The sequence below is a fragment of the Mycteria americana genome, chromosome 20 (genome assembly GCF_035582795.1).
Source record: "Mycteria americana isolate JAX WOST 10 ecotype Jacksonville Zoo and Gardens chromosome 20, USCA_MyAme_1.0, whole genome shotgun sequence".
Lineage (NCBI taxonomy): Eukaryota > Metazoa > Chordata > Aves > Ciconiiformes > Ciconiidae > Mycteria > Mycteria americana.
The window spans coordinates 3249134-3268357 of NC_134384.1; the positions used below are offsets into that span (position 1 = coordinate 3249134).

General features: G+C 50.0%; 1 protein-coding gene across 1 annotated transcript; it reads right to left on the reverse strand.

The window, feature by feature from the left end:
• Positions 1-981: 981 nt before the first annotated feature.
• CNTN2 (contactin 2) lies at positions 982-16687 on the reverse strand. The gene is made up of 22 exons (XM_075521562.1): positions 16577-16687; positions 11934-12078; positions 11480-11655; positions 11057-11152; positions 10521-10730; positions 9823-9922; positions 9378-9553; positions 8511-8647; positions 7845-7974; positions 6807-6957; positions 6405-6532; positions 5856-6031; positions 5605-5725; positions 5159-5317; positions 4867-5016; positions 4067-4137; positions 3651-3885; positions 3104-3219; positions 2547-2733; positions 2068-2180; positions 1811-1979; positions 982-1091 (listed from the first exon to the last, which is right to left on the reverse strand). The coding sequence occupies exons 1-22, from the start codon at positions 16629-16631 to the stop codon at positions 982-984; spliced, it is 3111 nt and encodes a 1036-aa protein (XP_075377677.1). The 5' UTR covers positions 16632-16687.
• Between the last annotated feature and the right edge of the window lie 2537 nt (positions 16688-19224).

The window sequence follows — 19224 nt, forward strand, 5'->3', positions numbered from 1 at the left end:
AATCTGACTGAGTCCAGATTTTCCTTGTTGCCCCAGTGACGGCTTCCTCGAGTCTCCCGTTCTTGGTTAAATTATGTAATATTCCTTTTTCTTCCGCCTTTAAGACCCTCTCTCTATTGAAATTGGATATGTCAACATCTCCATTATTAGGCAGAACTGCCTCTCTGAATTAGTGGATGCTAGAAAAGGATCTCCTTTTCGCTTACCCCTTCTCCTCCCCAGACAAAAAGGAAAGAAGCAAACAACATAACAAAACCACCCCAAAAGCATGTGGGATATGGATAACATTGAACGTTGCACCTCACAGCATAACAGTTGATACAAACAATAGGCTGGGGTTGCAAGGTAACACCAGTGTCGTAAAAAAGCTTTTCACAATCTAAATTCTGTGTTCACCCATCTTCAGGATGGGAACAGAGGTCAATCTCTCTTGTGGCTTTATCTCCTTGGGCTGGTTGTTGCAGAGTTTGGCTCATATTATGAGGGGGGAAAAAAAAAATCCTGTCCCATAATTTGTTAGAGATGGCTGTGACTGGGATTGGTATGGAACATGCTGAGCACTGTGAAATCCTCAGTCCCCGTCCCCCCTTACCCCCCAAAATTCACTGTACATATTTAAAAAAAAAAAAGAAGTCAAGTTTAGCAGTCTGGTTATTTTAGTACATGGCTTCATAAGGCAGAAAACCTACTGGATACAGTGTGTGGGGCAGCTGGCTGTCAGAATTCATGTAGAATTCTTCTTCATTTTGCTTGTTTCTTTAAAAAAATTTTAATTGGTTAAAGACCCATGTCTTGTATGAAAGCTTATATTCTTCCAAAACAAAAAAAAAGCTGTTTCTTTCTTCCTCCCTTCAAACAATGTTGTCAAATCCTTTCTCTGTAGTGCTGCTGTGGTACAAACTTGAAGTTGCAGCGGCCAAGTAGTTCCCCACTGGCTTGGGAGGAAGCATGTCCGGGAGTCCTCTGCTGCGCTGGCCGTCGTCAGAGCTCCAGGTAGCTGATCAGGGCCACCATTACTAGAGAGTTAGTTGTGATAACGACAGCATGTGGCACTGGCCTCGTCACAGAGTCTTCCACCATCATACTTGTCCCTGAAAGAAAGGGAACGGGGAAGGAGCAGCCGTCTCGTTGCACAGACACAACCTGATGTCTTGTGGAAAGAGTCGGGAGGGTTGGTACGGTGTTGATTCTGGGGTTCTGCGTGCTCATATTGCATTTATCTCTGATGAACCTCCCAGGATTTGAAATAAGAATTTGGAGGTGGGCCCTGAGTACTTACACCCTGAATCAAGGGAACCTGCTGGAGTTGGTGTCGGGGCCCCACAAACAGTCAGGATTTCACTCTTAGTGAATGTAAGTTGGGCTTGCATGGGGCCTCAAGAGCTTTAGCTGCAAATAAAATAAAGCTGGGTTCAGAGTGGACTGAAAGGTTGCTCAGAGTCTGGAGAGAGGACAGCTTATGGAGGGCTGGAGGGGAATACGTCAGAAGATCCTTTGAGTGAACGGCACAAAGGAGCCAAAGACCAATTCCAGAGACTCAGTCTAAAACACTGGGGTAGGATGTTCCCCCGCGTTCCTGGAAGGGAGAGTGGGATTTTATAACGTAATAGTATTTATTGCTATTATGCCGTGCTATGGCCAGGTAGGGGAGGAGGAATGATGAAGTCATTTACTTATCAAAGACCAGTGGTAGCAAATGACAGGCAAGTAGTCCCGCAAATTAACTCCTCTCTCTGAGCTCGTTCTCCAGCGGTTTGTGAGGCACCCTGTAAATGCGCATCTGTGCGTGCAGTCAGAGGAGCCTACGTACCACTGTTTCGGAGGATGTGAACTTCTGCTGGGATTCCATCTCCCCCAGGGCCCGTCACCCTGATCTGTACAAAGGCGTGAGTGAAGTCTTCAGGGACAGGGATGTCGATCCGGCTCTTGCTGGCCAGGTATAGTGTGGGAGCAGAGTGGGAATCCTGCCTGTAAAGCATCTGTTGGAAGAGGCAAGTTTGAGTTTATGTTCACTGCGATTTCCTTAGGGTCACTTATAAGAGAAGTCCAGCTACATGCTGCCTGTACCTTGTACCCCGTAACTGCAGACTCATCTGCCTTCGCCACCACTGGGTCCCACTTGATGCTGACTGTAGACCCAGAAAAAGTCCAGGAGATGTTGCCAGGTGGCCTCTTCGGTGCTAAGAGATACAAAACGAGACAGAGACTCAGTAAGTCAGGGACCGATGAGGATGTTGTGCTGGTTACAACCACCTCCTGAGACTCTACGACTAGTCGACAGGGCTGATGGCACCGCTATGGTTGGTTTAAAGGGAAGTATCCCAGCAAACATTACTCTGAGCACAGATCTTCTCAGATAAGTGATGCACGGACCACAGCACTGATCTGAGGATATTCAGGGAACTGTTTTATGGATTACTTAAAATGGCGTTAGAGCACCAAGATAAAAAAGCTAATCGCTTAGCTGATCGCTGGGGATCCTCTGGAGGAAGCAGCAGCCCCAGGGAGTGCAACGTGCAAACCAGAGGTGGTCAGGGCTCACTCACGTGGCTTTGTCGTCGTGACGTTGGTAGAGGGACTGGGGGGGCCGGTTCCAGCCCGGTTGTAAGCTCTGACTGACACGTGGTATTTTGTGTTGGGGTTCAGGCCTGTTACATGAGCCGATGTGACCAGCCCGGCTGTTCTCACTCTGTCAGCTGCCTCCTCTTTATCACCATCCTTCCAGTACCGGATCTGAATAGAAAAGGGTATAATGGGTTGAGTAAGGATAGAGGCGTCTGCAAACACCAGACTCAGTCCATCCACAGCCAGCGCTGGAGACCCTTTGGTATTTGTTTCTATGCATTTTGCTTAGTGTGTGCCCAGAAATAAGGTTACAGCCTGTGTGGAAAGGCAAGCAGAAAAAAAAAGGTGTTTCTTTCTTACTAATCTCTCTTGTGAGCAGTAGTACTGGCCCCATTAGAGCCTCATGCTGTCCATTAATTATCCTCCATCTTTGGAAGCACAATGCTGGTTCCTTTCACCTCACTTAGCCTGGGGGAATTTTATTTGCTGGGCTCTTAGGTCTCAGTTTCAATGTCTCATTCCCATTGCAGGCTCGTACCTCGTAGCCCAAAAGCACTCCAGTCATGTCACCCTGCTCAACGGGCTCCCAGGACACATCCATTTCTGAGGACAGAACAGCCTTGGCCATGACTCTGAAAGGAGCCACTTTCGGTTCTGAAAAAGACAACAAAAGAGACTAAAATCCTTTTCCTCCCTCTGGGCAGCATAATCACCATACTGAAACGAAGGGCTCTCCTGCAGCATCGTTACCGTGCAGCCAGGTATTATGTGTACAAAGCAAAGCAAGAGGAAGGGATTTAGGGACTTAGTAGGACAAGCAGGGCCACAGCTGTGTGCTGTGAGGATCTGCGTCTGCTCTGAAGCTCTGGGTGTACAGTCACGGCTGGGCTTAGGGAAACTTCTGTGTATTTGAAGTAGAAGATAAACGTTATCCTGAAATCACTGTCAGCTGCTCTTTGAGTAAAAGAAACCTCTCCTGTCCTGGAGCTCCCAGACAGACACAGCTCTGCAGGGAGCTGGTTGAGGACACGTTGGTTGGTTGGACAAAGCACAGCGAATTCCGAGTCACCGCAGTCCCCCTTTACCTTCTTCTGCAGAGTACACGATGGCAGTGAGGCTCTCCGGTCCCTCTCCTTTCCTGTTGTATGCTTTGATCTTCACTTCGAAGGGGGTGTAGGGACCGATGCTCTCGTTGCGGTAGACGTAGTGCAGTGATTCTGCGTGCGGTACCCTTGCTGTCAACCACCCCTGGGTGCCTTTCTTGCGAAACGACAAGACGTAGCCAAAGCCATCTCCGTTCTGATAGTCCCGCAGCGTTGGCTGTGAGGGGGGCAGAAAGAGAGAGGAGCTTTGGTCAGTTCAAATGAGCAAGACTTTGGACGAAGCCGTGTTTGGCTCAACCACGTATCACAATTGTAATTGCAGCACAAAAGAAATGGCACGTGCTCCTCCCCCTGGCCCTCTCCCAGCATCCACGGCTGGTGCCGTGCTGCTGACTTACCGTCCAGTTGATGATCAGCTCGTTGGGAGCCCCTCCGCCTCCGCTGAGCCCAGATGGTGCCACAGTAGGTGCTGTCGGGTCCCCAAACAAAAGCAGACAGCACAGGTTGGGTTAAGGAAACAATAGTGATGAAGATGAGCACAGACAGCGCACGGTCTGGGAGCAGCCAGGCTTTGACAGCTTGTATGAAAGTGCTTGTCTCTTTATTTTCAGCTGTATTTCAGATGTTTGTGAAAATCAGGTCTAGAATGTACTGGCTAGTGCCTGACGAGCTTATTTGGAGGCAGCGTGCCTCCGAGGGGACAAGAATCAAGCTCAAAAGCAGGGATATGGAGGAGAGCTTTTATTGGAAAGGAGTTAATGTGCGTTTGGTATGTTGAGAGCAGTTCTCCTGCTGTTCTTACATCCCTTCTGCTTGCACGTCCAAGCAGCAGAAGATATAATGAACATTCACAGCCATTTGCTGGGAAATTTACCTTGTCTTTGCAGAGTTGTGCTCTGTGATATAATAGGGCTCTTTCCCCTTTCTAAGCGTTACTGCGCAGAAGGTACAGGATTTGAAGCTAGGATTTATAATGGTTTCGTATATTATATCTAATGCCGGAGAAGTTAGCTGCCAGCTCTAGTACTGCTTTGTCTTTGACGTGTAAATGGGCAAAAAGGCAGAAAATTTTGTGATGGCATCACCTCTAGGAGCACTCAAGGAGATGACTAATTTTTTGGGACCGAGGCATGCTGCAAGCACGTAGGGACAAGTACCTCTGATTCCCCTTTCTACCTCTGAGCGTATCTGCACGTACCTGCTTCTTTGGTACGGATTTTGCTGGAGGGTAGACTTGGCTCCCCAACTCCAAGAATGTTACTCGCTAAGACCCGAAACTCATAATCCATCCAAGGAATGAGGCTCACCACCTGGGCTGTCTCTGCGTTGCCTTCAATATTTACAGGATCTATATAATCCAGTAACACGAGAGGAGAACAAATAGAGCGAGTGGCAGCCAGCGTACGAGCACAGAGCAAGAACTTGTCAGCGAGCTGGTGCCCTGCAGCCAGCACGGGCCATGCCACCACTGCTGCCATCAAGATACTTACTGGTACGCATCTGCTTCCATTTGCTGGAGAGGAGCGTCCGCGCCTCGATGATGTACCTGGCGATAGGGCTGTGGTTATCAAAGCCGCGGCTCCAGCTCAGCTGGACGGTGGTGTCACTGATGTCTCTCACCACCACGCCCCCGGGGGGGCCTGGAGGTCCTGGCATGATGGGAGACAGACGGACATGTTACTGAGATGAAAGATTTGGAGGCTTATTGCTCTTTATATTGTGCAAGTCATAAATTATAATCAGGCCTTTCTTTTCTGGAGGCTAGGAAGCCTCACCTCCAGTGTTGGCCTCCAGAAAAGCTCATAAGCCTATGCCATCCAGTTCAACTGTTAGATGGTGAGGTGGGCACAAGGGAAGAGCGAGCTGATCCCTTGCAAGGACCATGCTGTTACTTCGGGCTTGTAAGGAGCAGGGGACCTTACGACAGAGAAATTACCTCTGACAGTCAGCGTGGCTGACTCCGAAGCACTGTCCACAACTGTCTGGGCTGTACACGTGTACCGCCCCGAGTGCTTCAGCTGGGTGTTGAAGATGCTGAGGTCCCCAATAGTTTCCTTCTGCATGGGGAAGAGAAGAGACAGTGGGGAGAGCATTTGAACATGCCTGATCGCATTCAACGTGCAAACAAAGAGGCTGCTATTAGTTTTCTATCCGTTTTGATGGTACATAATTGCCCGTTCTACTCACCACACTGGCTCGCCGGTAGTGCCCCTCAGACTTGTCAAAGTCAATGGGGAAATCATCTAGTGACCAGGTGAAGGTTAGGTCCATAGTTGGATCATGGGATGCGTGACATTGTAGAGTAAGGTTTTCACCGACGTTGATATCAGCGCTAGATGGTGCCAATGTGATTTTGGTGGCATCTGCAGAGAAAGAGCAGGGAGGGCTGTTAGCTGCAAATGGCCATGTACCAGATGTATATTAATGCTGCAGAGCATCCAAACCGACTAACACTTTCCAACTTGCCATCCCTCTCTAACAGCTGTAGTTTTACAGGAGGAAGAAGAGGGATTACAGTGGTTAGAAAATGGAAATGCTTTTCTCAAGGACCAGTTGTTGGAAGGTATGATTTGGTGGGTCAGGCAGAAGGTTTGCTGCTCCACAGGGTGAAATGTCTCCGATTCCCCGAGTACTGCATTGCTTTTTGGGAGTATAAGGAGAGGAGAAATATCACATCATGGCATTCTGAGATGTTTCTTGCTCGATTGACCCCCAAATCAAGGCAAACATCTCTACCTCGAACAGAGAGGACTCCAGTGCTGTTGGCTTTGCCCATGAAATTCTCAGCAAAGCAGGTATACTTTCCCTCATCAGATTTGCTGATATTCTGGAGGATCAGGGTGCCATCTGGGGTAATAGTCACCCTGGAAAGGAAGAAGAACCATACAAGAGGAAGGTTAAAATGTCTGTTCACTCTGTACACCTGACCGTTTCCAGCACTTGCTGATTTTAGAGAAATCAGTGATAAAGACAGAACTGCAAAATAGGAGTTTTCTACAGAAGAAACTAGAGGAATAACAAAGTGCTTATGTTCAGGGATGTAGCAGCACACTTGGGTCATCAAGTCCAGTCTTCTGGCAAGAAAAAAATGTGATTTTAGCTATGGTTTCTAGGTAGAAGCTGACTCTGTGCTGCTACCTGCTACTGTTGATCAGAAGTTCAGTCCCTTTGGTCCAGAGCACAGTGGCTTTTGGTGCTGCTCTTGGTTGGCATGGGATGATGACCTTCCCACTTCGGGCTGCAGGTATCAGTCGCTTCACTGGGTTTAGTCTAAAATCTGGTGCTAAGGCTACAGGGGAAAAAAAGAGGATTAAGGAATGATTAGAAAACCCTGCTATGCGAGCATTTTAACTGCCACGTAACTAGGTATTGATTTGTTGCTAGATGACTTGGTAACAGAAGCATGGCAGTATCTGGTGAGCAAGATGGAGTGATTCCTCTGCTGCCGGGTGGTTTCTAACGCCTGCCGAGGCAGGTGTTATGTGACACGTGTCGTACTTAGCGATGGTGATATGACCCTAACAAGTGCAAGGTCTTTGAGAGACACAAGAACAGCTGCTTTTGAAAATGTAGAGGATATTCTCTTCAACATCCTGATCAAAGTCACCAATGCAGACATCCAGCTTGCCTAAAACTCCTCCTGGAATTGCAGAGATAGAATTGGGTTTTATCTGGTGCCCTCATGCATTGCAGCGTGTTAATGTCGAACAGTTGATGCTTAGGGCCTTTAATTTATCTCTGGCATCTACTGACCACAAGGAGATAAGCTTTTAGACTAATGGGGAACAAGTTTGGCATCAGTCCAGTTCCAATCACCATCCATCAAAGCAGGCTGAATGGATACTGGACTGTTTTCTTTGACCTCTTTCCTCCAAAAAAGAGGAAGGCTGTGTAGTGGAAGAGAGCTTGTGCTGCTGCTGCTGTCTGTCCTGTACACTTTCTGCAGCTAAACAGATGTCCTTGTTCTCTTTCAGCATTACTGAATTTACACAAGGTTTAAATTTTAAAGGGTTATAGAGTGTCTTGTTGAACCAGCAACTATATTTCAATGGTGAGTGAAGCAGGTTTTGTCTGCTCTTATCTTACTCTGAGATCGCAAGCATAGGATATTAGGAAGAGAGCTAAAATGCTTCAGTGTCCCATTGAAACCCAGAGCACTGGGAAATGAGAAATTACCTTGCACTGTTAATTCAGCACTTGCATATACTGTGCCATGCTTGTTCTCAGCCACACACTGATACATGCCAGAGTCCTCCAGGACTAGCTTGGAAAATCTCAGCTCTCCACCGCTCACTTCGATGCGGTTCTGTGCAAACAAGAGGATGAACCCATTAGATGAGAAAGAACAAAAATGGAACTCAAGCCTCGTGTGTTCAGGGTTGAGTTTCATTACAGACTCTTGTGCCAGTTTGAAGCCAGCCTGGTTTTCCATGGGAGAAAACACAGGCCATTTTTTCTGTGTGTCCAGTCACTACCCCACATCACTGTGCTCTGTTTGCTGAGACTTCTGAGTGCCCGAGCAGCAATGTGCAGGTCATACCGAGACACGTACGAGGAGCTATTTATCCGCCCCGAGAACTGGCTATGAGTTCCTGTAGTTGCATGAAGCAATGGCTGGGATGGCAGTGACGGGAGAAGGAACTTGCTGTCGGTAAGGACTGTGGCATTGCTTTGCAGCCTCATGGGGGCACATGGAATAGGGATGCGGGGTGGTAAAACGGGGTTGAGATGCATTTGCAGCGAGGCAGTAGAGGGTCTAAGTCTGGAGTAGCAGGTTCAGTGCTGCAGGTTCTGGTGTGCACTGGCTGAGCTGCTCTCGCTGGCAGACCTGCGCAGCGGTACCTGGGAGGTCAGCGGCTGCCCGTCCCGAAGCCATCGGACCGCGGGCCTGGGTTTGCCGGCAGCCGCGCAGCTCCAGCGCAGGTCGGACCCGATGTCAGCTTCCGTGTCTGTGATCACCTTCAGCCACTCCGGCTGAGCTGCAAAGGAGCAAGAGAGGTGGCAGTGCCAAGAAGATCAGATGAGAGGTTTGTTGTGCCAGGCAGGCAGAAGGATGCTCATTGTGTCATCTCTGCTGGCAGATTTATTTATCCCAGCGTGTTTCACCATAGTAACAGCCTTCGCCTTTTGTGCCGCGATGCAAGGCTGAGGCCTCTATGGGTCTGGCTGCAGCTGTGCATGTGTATGGCACAAAATTATGGCAGAATCCAGATCTGAGGGAAGCACGTTATGGTTTCTCTTCTTAAGAATAAATGCAGTCGTTCCTGAGCTTCAGGAAAGACTGGATTCAGACTAAGAGAACCAGGTTAAGTTTTGTAACTTGCCTAGATCTGATTAATAGCTTCAAGTATTAACCCTTGTGGAAGTACCCCAGGCTTGGAGAGGATCTTCGTTGACAGCTAAGTCTGATTTTTACCACTATGTTTCCATCCCTCGTTACCTCATTTTTGCTAGAATTGTTTTAGAGGAAGTTAGGAGGTCTCTCTCTCTCCTTGCCATAGCCTAAATGTATCCACTGAGGAAAAATATCCGTGGTCTCTGCAGGTCTTTGTTAGGGCTTTGCAATAGGTTTTGTTAGGGCTTTGCGATAGGTTTAATTAGGGCTGATACGAGGCAGGGGCAGAGGTGGTGGTTTCACTCCCAAAGGCTCAGTCCATTGCCTGGGGCATCTTGCCGTTCTCTGGCAAGGCACGTGTTTAAATGTGTTACCTTGAATGATGATGCGGCCCTGGTAGGTGTCTCTCCCTTTGACGTTTTCAGCCTCACACTCGTAAGTGCCTTCATCCTCGAAGCCAACATCCTGGATCTGCAAGAGGGGCTCGCTGCCGATCCACTTGGAGGACTGCGAGCCGTCCAGCTTCCTCCACTTTATTCGAGGAACAGGGCTATGTAAAAGTAAATGGTGAAGGCCAGCTCTTGGGTACCCATGCTGCATTACAGCGTAGTGTAACTCAGTCCCCATTTAGCCACCCAGGTCCCATCCCAGCTGGGCCTTGGCCAGCAGGACAGATGGTTTTAGCCAATTCCTCCCCCCTCCTGTTCTCCCTCCATCTCTGGTCTGCCGTAGACCCGTTGAAGAGAGGGGCTGTGAAAGCTGTAGGTGCCGCGATGCCCTCCCCGTCCCGAGCCTGAGCGACGCAGACGCTGCACTCACTTTCCAAAGGCAAAACACTCCAAAGTCACCATCTGCCCAGCCAGAGCGTAGGTGTCTGCAGGAAACCTGGCTTTTATGCTGGGTGCATACTGCCTGGCATCTGTTAAAAGGAAAGCACTCTTGAGGAGTTCTGGATGACTTTAAAATGGCACACGTGAGGTCTTAAAGGGCAGAGGTACCCACAAGGTTACGCTACTTTCCAAAACCTTTGTGTGTTTGGATAAGACAAGAGAGGCTAAGTTTCATTTTCTTTTTAAAACAGCTCTTACTAAAGTCTCTAAAAATCTCTTTACAACATCTCAGGACTATTTCTCCTTAATTCCCTACCTGCTTAACTCCCTTTGCCCTGCCCAAGAAGTATCTTTGGCTGCACCTCTGCAAAGTCGCTAAAGGCAGAGGAGAGTAGTTTCAGGGATATGTGAGCCTGCACAGGCTGCACCTTGTGCCACGTCTCTTTTACAAACAGAGAAAGCCCATGGATGGGGTTTCTAGCTGCACAGGCAGTAAAGCCTGGAGAGAGGACTGCGTCCTTCCCCCAGGTTCCAGCCAATTAATATTTTTGTAAGCTCTTAAGCTCCCCTGAGAGGCTGGTGAGCGATTTGTGCACTGCTGGAGTCCTGTGGAGCCCGAGTGCTTTGCGGTGGCTTGTTAATTTTGCATTTTGCCCAGTCCCCTTATGGTAATCCAAGAGCACTGACCCTCTGCAGCGAGGCTCAGCCGGGAGAACTTGCTGAAAACACTCTTGGTGATGAAGTCGATGTGGCTGGTGGCAAAGCATGAATAGTTCCCCAGGTCGGAAGCCTCTGTCTTGGCAATGTAAAGGTTTCCCGTGGTCTGAGAGACGAAACGCCTTCCATCGGCTGGGATGAAATTGGGAAACTCATTCAGGAGCCATCGATAGGATAAGCCTGTGGGGAAAAGAGAAAGGAACAAACTGGACAAGTTGCCTGTGTCCTCTCAGGTGGGACTAAACCAAGCAGGCTGTCTTCTACACCAGTCTAAGCTGAAGTTGGTCCTTGGATGGTGCTTGTTTTCTCCACATGCTAAGTCCTGTCTCTGTTTTGTTGCTTTACAGAGTCTGAATTAAAAACAAATTAGCTTCCCTCAAATTCCCCAAGAAAAGCAAGGAGCGATTCGCATGTCTGGGAATCCCTTGCTCCGTTGCATCTCTCCACCTGGCACCAGCAATGCTGCTAATCCCTGCTAGTGGCGATGCTGGAATGCAAACCCTTACCTGGGTAATGGGGAGGAGGGCTGCAGGCGAACATCACTCCCCAGCCTTCTGTAATCTTCACAGGGTCTCGCTCTTCTGCGGAGAATTCCTGCAAAACTAAACGTGCAAAGTGAAACCTGTCCGTGGACGAAGAAAACAGCTGGAGGAATTACTGTATTTTATCTCCCCCTCCACAGGCTGGTCTTGTCAGTGGTTGTATAGAGGGAGATCCAAAAACATTACTGACTTTCTCCATAGTGCATCGAATTTCTACTGCACCTCCATGTTAATGGAAAGCACCAGGGGGTTTCTCCAAGTGATAATGTTAGGTACCATGCACCGGAGAGCTGCTCTCCAACCTTTATTAACGCAAGCAGGGGAGGCTCAGTTTACCCCCAGCATAACTGTGGCTGCATTTCATTTACCTTGTGGAGACAAACTTACAGCCAAAGCGGAGGGAAGCTTCCCTGCTGACGACCGTGCCCCTGGAATTAGATGCCACGCATTGGTAGGAGCCAGCATCCTTGGCTTTCACTGGGTTGCTTATCACCAGGTCGCCTGCAACCAGCCTGTAACGGGAATCTGGCTCCATCTTTATCTCTGTGCCATTCATCTTCCACCTGCCAAGAGCATGCGTAAAGAAGTGAGAGGGGTAAATACTCCTTGCAACTGCGTGGTGCCTTGTTAGGAGGCTGGGCTTGGGTGTTTTTCCAGCTGTGGCATTTGTGTTAGATTTCTGTCTGGTCCATGACCTGGGTGGGATTGTACATCACGTGTACTGATTCATCAACTGATTCTCATGTTAGTGATTTTCTTTATATAAAAGTGGAGAACGGAAAGCAAAACTCTTGATGGTTGTATGGCAGTCCTGGCACGGAGAGAGAGCAGGCGAGCTCACCTGTAGGTCGCAGGAGGACTGGCTCTTGCTCGGCAAGCCAGCGTGACTTTCTCTTCTGCTGAGCCTTCAGGGAAGAGGGTGTGGACAGGCTGCTCTTCAAACACTGGCCCGTAGTTCCTTGTGCTACTCTGTGCTTGGCACCAAACTGCAAGAGAGGGAAAACCTGCTCAGCTCAATTTAGCTTTTTTCTAAAAATTCTCATTTTTAGTTTTGTAGGGTGTCCCTGGCAGCATCAGAACTGCATCTAGAATAAAAGAAGGAGCAACGTGAAAATCACAACCCATCTGTCACCACAGCCCAGCCCCAACCATGGGTTCGGGCAGATAGCGTGCGTTTCCCACTGAGCATCTCGCACCATCTCTGCCATGCCAGAGGGACCAGACATGCTTGAAGACGTGCAGATGGAGGAGTACGGAGACACGCCTCTTGGAAAGCCATGCACAGAGGAGACTGGAGCTGGGAACCCCTGGGTGCCCTCCTTGTCCCTGGCAGTGAGGACGTGCTGGTTCCTCCTCTGTCTGGACAAACTTTGGCTGGTTGGTTCCTCCTAAGTCCTCTCCAGGACGAGGGAGGAGAGAGGAGAACCTGGATCTTCACAGTAAGTTCTCAGCTCTGCCACTGCACACGCCTGGCAGATCCCCTCCATCCCTGCGTCTGCAACGTCACCAGCTCTTGACGACTGAGACCTGCTGCTTGCTGGCATGCGAACCAATGCTGCAGGTATCGGTTCTACTTTCAAACTAACAGGATGAGCTTGAAGCTTCCTCTGTAGTGTTCAGACACAGGTTTGATTCTGATCTTGCTGTCACGAGTATGGCTCAGGCATAGGCACAAGAGGAACATAAGAACCTGCCTGCCTTCTCCTACGCTGTGCCTGGGCCACCCTTTGGCGTGGGGATGATGTTTCACTGGAAAGTGCCAGCGGTCCGCAGTGAGTGACTCTGTGTCTCAGGTAAACGGCAAATGCTAGCAGACCCCCCTCCACGCAGGCTTCGTGGAAATGGCAGTGCAAATAAGTAAGAACAAAGCAGAAGCTGCCTGGAAATCTCTTAACTGCAGAAGTGACTAGTGGGATAATGATCGCCAGCAAGTCTGTTCTCTCCCTGGCACCTGGAGAAATGCCTTTTCCCTTAGCAGGGATGGAGCCACCTCAAGGCGGTGTGCTCCCAGCACAGTCCCCCTCTGCCTCCGCAGCGATAAGCTCGGAGAAGCTTAGCTAGCCCCAGGATCCTTCCACGCTTTGTAATTGAATTAATAACTGTCTTAAAACTGCCATGCCAACCGGCAATCTGTTTCCTTCCCTACAGTACCCAGCATGGTCACTAGTTAAATTAAGCGACTCCAGTAAGTGTGATGTTTTATGCAAGAGTAACTTCCAGCAGGGAACGGCCAGCTCAGCTCTCCTGGGCGCGGGGGAAGCAGCCCTTTACCTGTAGCTCCTGGGGTTCGTCTCACGTTCCGGCTGCTCTTGCATGCGGAGATGAGGGTGAGACGGGAGAGGGGCTCCACTAATTGGCTCCGTGGGTTCAGAGCAGCTGTCGGCTGCTCCTTGCGTCCGAGGCTCAGTCAATTACCCCGGCCCTCGGCTCCGGCAGCGGGGATGTGCTGCTGCAAGGGAGCTACGTGCAGGCAGGAGCCTGATGGTCCCTGGTGTCACACGGGAGAGGGACTGTAGCCTGTGTCTAATACTTTGGAATAAGAGAAGAGCAGCGTTTTGAGGGTTGTATTCCTTCCAAATCGGCGTAGGTGCCATTTTCCGTCTGGAATAGTTATATTCACAAAGGAGAAGCTTGTGTAAGCTGGAAATCTTCTCTCAGTTGGGTCAGCAATGGCTGTGCTAAGCAAGTCTCAGCTGGAAATAACTGCTGACCAGCAGGTAAAATAATCACGAGTTAATGGAGAATTAATAAGAAAGTAGTGTATTAATTGTGTTCTGATAGATGGTAGTGAATGGATTAAGGTTTAACAGCTTTACATTTTGAGATTAATAGGTAGCATATGGTAAATAATTTCTATTTATTTAACAAATAAAATAAATATTATTGACACTCACATGCATGCCTTTTCTCATGGGATGCTCTTTCCCAATCAAGCCAAATTACGCTAATCATCCCTTCTGATTCCACCCAGAGCCTGCACCCCGTTGCTATCCGCTGCTGTCCCCTTTTCTCTGCCAAGGTTATGGACTGCGACTGTCAGGCATTGATTTTCTCCAATGTAATCTATGCCAGAAGTTCGGACGAGTTTTTATCGACAGTTCCAAGGTGTCTGGTTGGTGTTGGGGGTGAAATGCCTGGATCTCGCTCATTAAGCAAAACAACTGTTAGTTTAAAGTAATAATTAAACAGTTACAAGTTCAGGATGTGGTTAGAACTAAGAACTGAGGGTAAAGCAGGGTGGCAAATCTCAGTACCTCTGAGACTGATCGTCTGGACTACTTCTGTCACCTCAGAACTCTCATTTTTAATGTCGCCAAAGCAAGCACCTTCCTTTGGCTTTTATCATTCGGGTAGCAGGGAGAAGACAAACACAAAATAAAGGTCTTCAAGCCTGCAAGCCAAATTTGCAAGAAGCAGAGTGATGGGCTCAGAATTGGGCATGCCTCATGCAGCCCTACTTTCTGTGTTAAAATCCAGCTAGGTGAGCACAAACTATGCTAAATATGCTGCTACCTCTGGCGAGAACAACATTCATTATTAGAAAAAATAAATATGAACACCGAAATAAATAGGAATGGGTGAAAATGGAACATCTGAAAATTTAAGATTGGGAAAAACAGCTGCAGAAATGCTTGAACATTTCAGCGCTCTAAGAGTAACTTGTGCTATTGTTTGGGAGAGTAAAATACCGTATTATGAAATACACCATCAAGGACATAGCAGTCTCTGCGAGTATAAAAAAATCGCAAACTTTATACCAGATATTGCTGGAATAGACAAAACTCCAACTTTATCTCCTTTGCCACTGCAGGGAGGTGACTGCCGGTGCCTCCCTCGTGCAGCGGCGCTGGCCCATTTCCGGCTTTTGTATTATTATGAGTATTTGGAATATGCTGAAAGTCAGACCTGGAAAGCCCAGGTGTCCAGGAGGCTGAACGCTTTCCCTTTGTGCTGAGCCCCACACTAGTTTTGGAGACCAGGAAATGATAAATGTCTCAGCTGAACGTTTTCCAAGATGTATTCCAGTTTACGAGGACATCAGCAGCAATCCTTTTATTGAGCACAGGCAGCATAGCCATAGCTCCGGAGCACTGACCACAGCCTGAAGCCTTGGCACATGAGGGAGCTGGGCAATTAATTGGTTTTATAGGAAATCTGAACACACATATGTGCACAAAATCAAAGCGGTTATTTTTAAAGAGCAGCTCCCTGAGGAACAGAGGGTTATTTTTAACGAGAAGCTTTCTGAGGAACAAAGGGACAGCGCTTTGGCTAGCCTTAGATTTCAAGATTTTCCATGGCTTTTACTGAATGAAGAAAGGCCAGAGAGATTTTTAGACGTTCCTGACAGCCTTGTTCATTAGAGAGTCTTCTCTGTGCGCTTCATAAGCTTTAAACCCTTATATATTGCTGGGAAGTCAGCCTTTCGGTGCTACGGCCGAGGGAGGGGTGACATTGCCAACCCAGCTTCCCAGGGCTGGAGCCGACAGCCCAGAGCTGGAGGCTTTGGGTCTTCACCCGCTCTGCAGTGTTTCCTTGAGCTTCATCTATAGCTGGAATTTTTTTGTCCCTGGTCCCTCGCTCCTGTTCCCAGTGAGGATTTCTCTCTGTCCCAGCTGGCTCCTGAGATCCATTGCATCATCAGCCAAAGGTCAAGAGAAAATAACCCTCACAGGCTTTACAGTGAGTCATTTTTTGTGGGCTCAGCTTGGACGGGGAGCAAGTTGCACGAACTCAGCTGGTTAATGGGAGAGCCCAACTCCATCTTGCTGCCTCTACCAGATTTGGGTCAGACCAATTTCCAAACGGGCTAATTGCCTCCCAGTCTAGGGCAGCCACCCCTCCCTCTGCCTCCTCGGGGATCCGGAGAACATTAAAAGGTAATTAGATATTTATAAGGACAGGCGAGCAGTCTCTGCCTGGGATGATGAATTAGCTTGAAGACATTATCTAATTCTCAGTTGTCTGAAATGAAATGTCTCCCTGCTGAAAAGGGACCTTCCGAGCGCAGCCTGAGACTCCCGGAGATCCAGAAATGGTCCCCGATGAATGGGGGGATCTTTGCAGTCAGGGTACGGCCGAAAAGGCATCCCTAGAAAAACCAGGAGGTGAAGTGGCTTCGCCTTCGCCATGAGCGAGTCCTGCTGGCAGGAGGAGATTCCTCCTTGTGCGGAGGCCAGGGCAAGCCTGGGCAGCGCGGGCTGCAGAGGGGCACTGGTCCTGCCAAGGCTTTGCCTGAGGATCTGCATCTCCTGCGTTTCACCTAAATTTGAGTTTAGAAAGGGGGGAGACTTGTGCGTCAACCGTTCCTGTCCTCTTTCTTGAGCGGTACAAAGGGCGGTTGGGCATAGCACGGACACGTCCCCTGGCTGCATAAACCACCCGGGAGAATGGGGCTTCAGCATCGCTGCAGCCCGCAAAAGGGCACGGAGGGGTGCATCCCATGGAAACCTCCGGGCCGGAGAGGCGAGGGGCTGCTCTTACCCAGAAAGGTGACGACAGCTAGGGACGTGCGGACAAATCCAGCGATGCCTCCCATCCTGCGCCTCCGGCCGGGCTACGGCCCCTGCGGCTGAGCCTCTACGGGTGAGTGGGGACAGCGGCCCTGCGACAGACAGAGAAAGGAGTTATCTGCAGCGTTTCTGTGGCTCTGCTCGGTGGCCCAGCGTCCAGCTGGGCGTCCCCGCTGGCCACGGGCCCGGGGTGAGAGTCACTCGGGAGCAAACATCCAGCTGCCCAGAGAGGAACACACAGGGGTTTGAAGGAGCTCTTTTTCTTTCTGACATGACGGATCTGGCTGGGAAATTGTCCCTCCTCCCTTATTATCTGCTATTCTTCCTCCCTCCTCCAAAAATAATGCTTCTTTCCTAGCATTTTTTATTAAAAAACCGCAAAGCCAGAAGCACACAGGAGTAGGTAGGGGGGAAGGAGGAGGAAATAATGTGTTCTTGTTACTTTGTGAAAAAGGCATCTTTAACTCCTCAGGCAGGCAGTGACTGTCTTTGGGTGTCGTGCCAGCCCCAAGTCTCTTGTTCTGGAGAGGCTGGGGGGACCTGGCTCGTCCCCATGCCCTGCACCCAGCTGCAGAGCATCCGCACGGTGAGCTCGCGCTGGCAGGGCGGCGTGGAAAGCGAGCGGCACAGGGAGGTCTCCGTGGGGCTGCGCTGCAGCCTGCGGGGTCATTCCCCGCTTTTCTTCCAAGTTTAATGCATTTGAGTAGTTAAATCAAGACATAACGGAATGCCAAGGCATTTCCTGATGCCGTGAGACACGTTAGTAGGTGGCACAGTGTTTTCCAGTCCCTTCCACAGGCTCCTGTCTTCCAAGATCTCTCAAAAAGAAAAAAACACAAACAAAACACCGAGCTGTTGGTGCAGAGCCTGGTCCCTGCGCTCTCCTGGCTGCGCCCACCGCGGGACCAGCTTCAGCACGTGCACCTCTTTCCTTGTAACTCTGGCAGGGATGTTGGGCTGGGGTGTTTTTTCCCCCTCTTTGTTAACAAACGCTTTTGAAATAATGCGTTGAGGAGCCCCCCAGCCCGGCGGAGCCTCGTCTTCCCCGGTGCCCTCCCAAACGCACACCCCGGTGAGCTGCTGCTGAAGGCGCTGCCAAGAGCCGGGCTGCTCGTGGGCTGCGAGTGCTGCTTATCCCTCTGCTCCAGCTGGTGCTGCTTCCACTTCTCTCCCTGCCCATCTGTCTGCCCGAGCAGGCAGCGCTTGCTCCTAAGCTCCTCTGAGCTGGGATTAGCTTTCTGTCCCATGGGATGCAGCCCCCTGTGCATTGCCGGTTTAAGAAATCCGGTGCCCCGCTCATTAATAGCAGCCCTTGAAGCGCACCTGAGCAAACAGCGATAGTCCCCCGTTTGCTTCGCGTCCTGCCTCGGGGACCCTGGCTGGGTGGAACAGCCTCCTGGCCTCTGTGTCCTCACCCAAAAGAGAAGATTTTGCTACCAACACTTGCAAGGGAGGAGACCCCATCCCAAATCCTCCTTGATTTTTATCTTGCTTGGGTCGGAGGGCCGGATCCCAGCCTCCCGGTCCAGCGCTGAGAGAGCAGAGCCCAGCCTGCTTGCTCGTACCCTGGTTAAATATTTTTTACGTGACAGGCCCCTAAATAGGGCTGGTGCTTAATTGCGCTGTGTGGCCGGGGAAGGAGGGCCCCTGCCGTAAAGAAATGGCCGGGCGGGAGAGGGCCGAGCTGCGTTACGGCCAGGCGGTTCGGGGACAAAGCGGAGAAGGGCGTAAGACACATTTACATGAAAGCTGCTCCACGCAGTTTGTTCCAGCAGCCCTGAAGTGAGTTAGTCACATGAAATCACTTGATGTCAACGAGAATCATGCCCCAAATGGTGTCCTGAACCCACGGCCTTTCAGCTAACACTGCCTCATTGTTCCCCTGCCTTCACCCTCTGCCTGCTTCTCTCTCATGTGCCTTGTGCTCACGTCGTAAGCACTTTGGGACAAGGACCAGCTTTTTGCTCGATCTGTTTTGCAGGCAGCGCTGCGATGTGGGCTCGCAGGCAATGCCAGCGCTGCACTAATTAGTAAGTTGACTTTTCCAAGTGTCTGAAGTTTGGTTTCTTCACCAGCGTGTTACAATGCCCAGGGTTTGTGGAAAGCGGCAAGCATCGAAGCTCTTCCTACACCCAGCGGCAGCAAATTAAAGTAAGAGAGTCCTGCTCCATCGCTGCCAGCCCCGTTGTCTGAGGCTGAGTCCTCTGCCTGTGCCCTGGGAGCTGCCTGCGAAGGCACTGCCCGGGTGCAGCTTTGCTCTTTTCTGTTCATTTTTCCTCTCACTTTTAAAAGAAATAGGAAAGAGTGTGGGAAAGTTGGATTTTGTAATTTTTCATAAGGAGCAGGCAGCGTGAGGAGGTCGGGCAGCGCGGTGTTGGCCGTCCGCCCTCCTCGGGGGCTGGAGGCTTCTCCGGGTTGCTCCTGCCCCTCTGCTGCCTTTCTGGTTTTATCAGCACTTTACGCTTTCTGCTGTTTGAAATAGAGATGCTGCATTTGAGCAAGAGCAAATTGCTTTTCCTGGGTGCTTTCGCATAAACAGGCAGTGGTCCCAAGGGCTGAGCTGAGGTCTGGTCAGGAGGGAGAGGAGGGTGAGCTGCGATGCCCTTCTGTGGGAATACT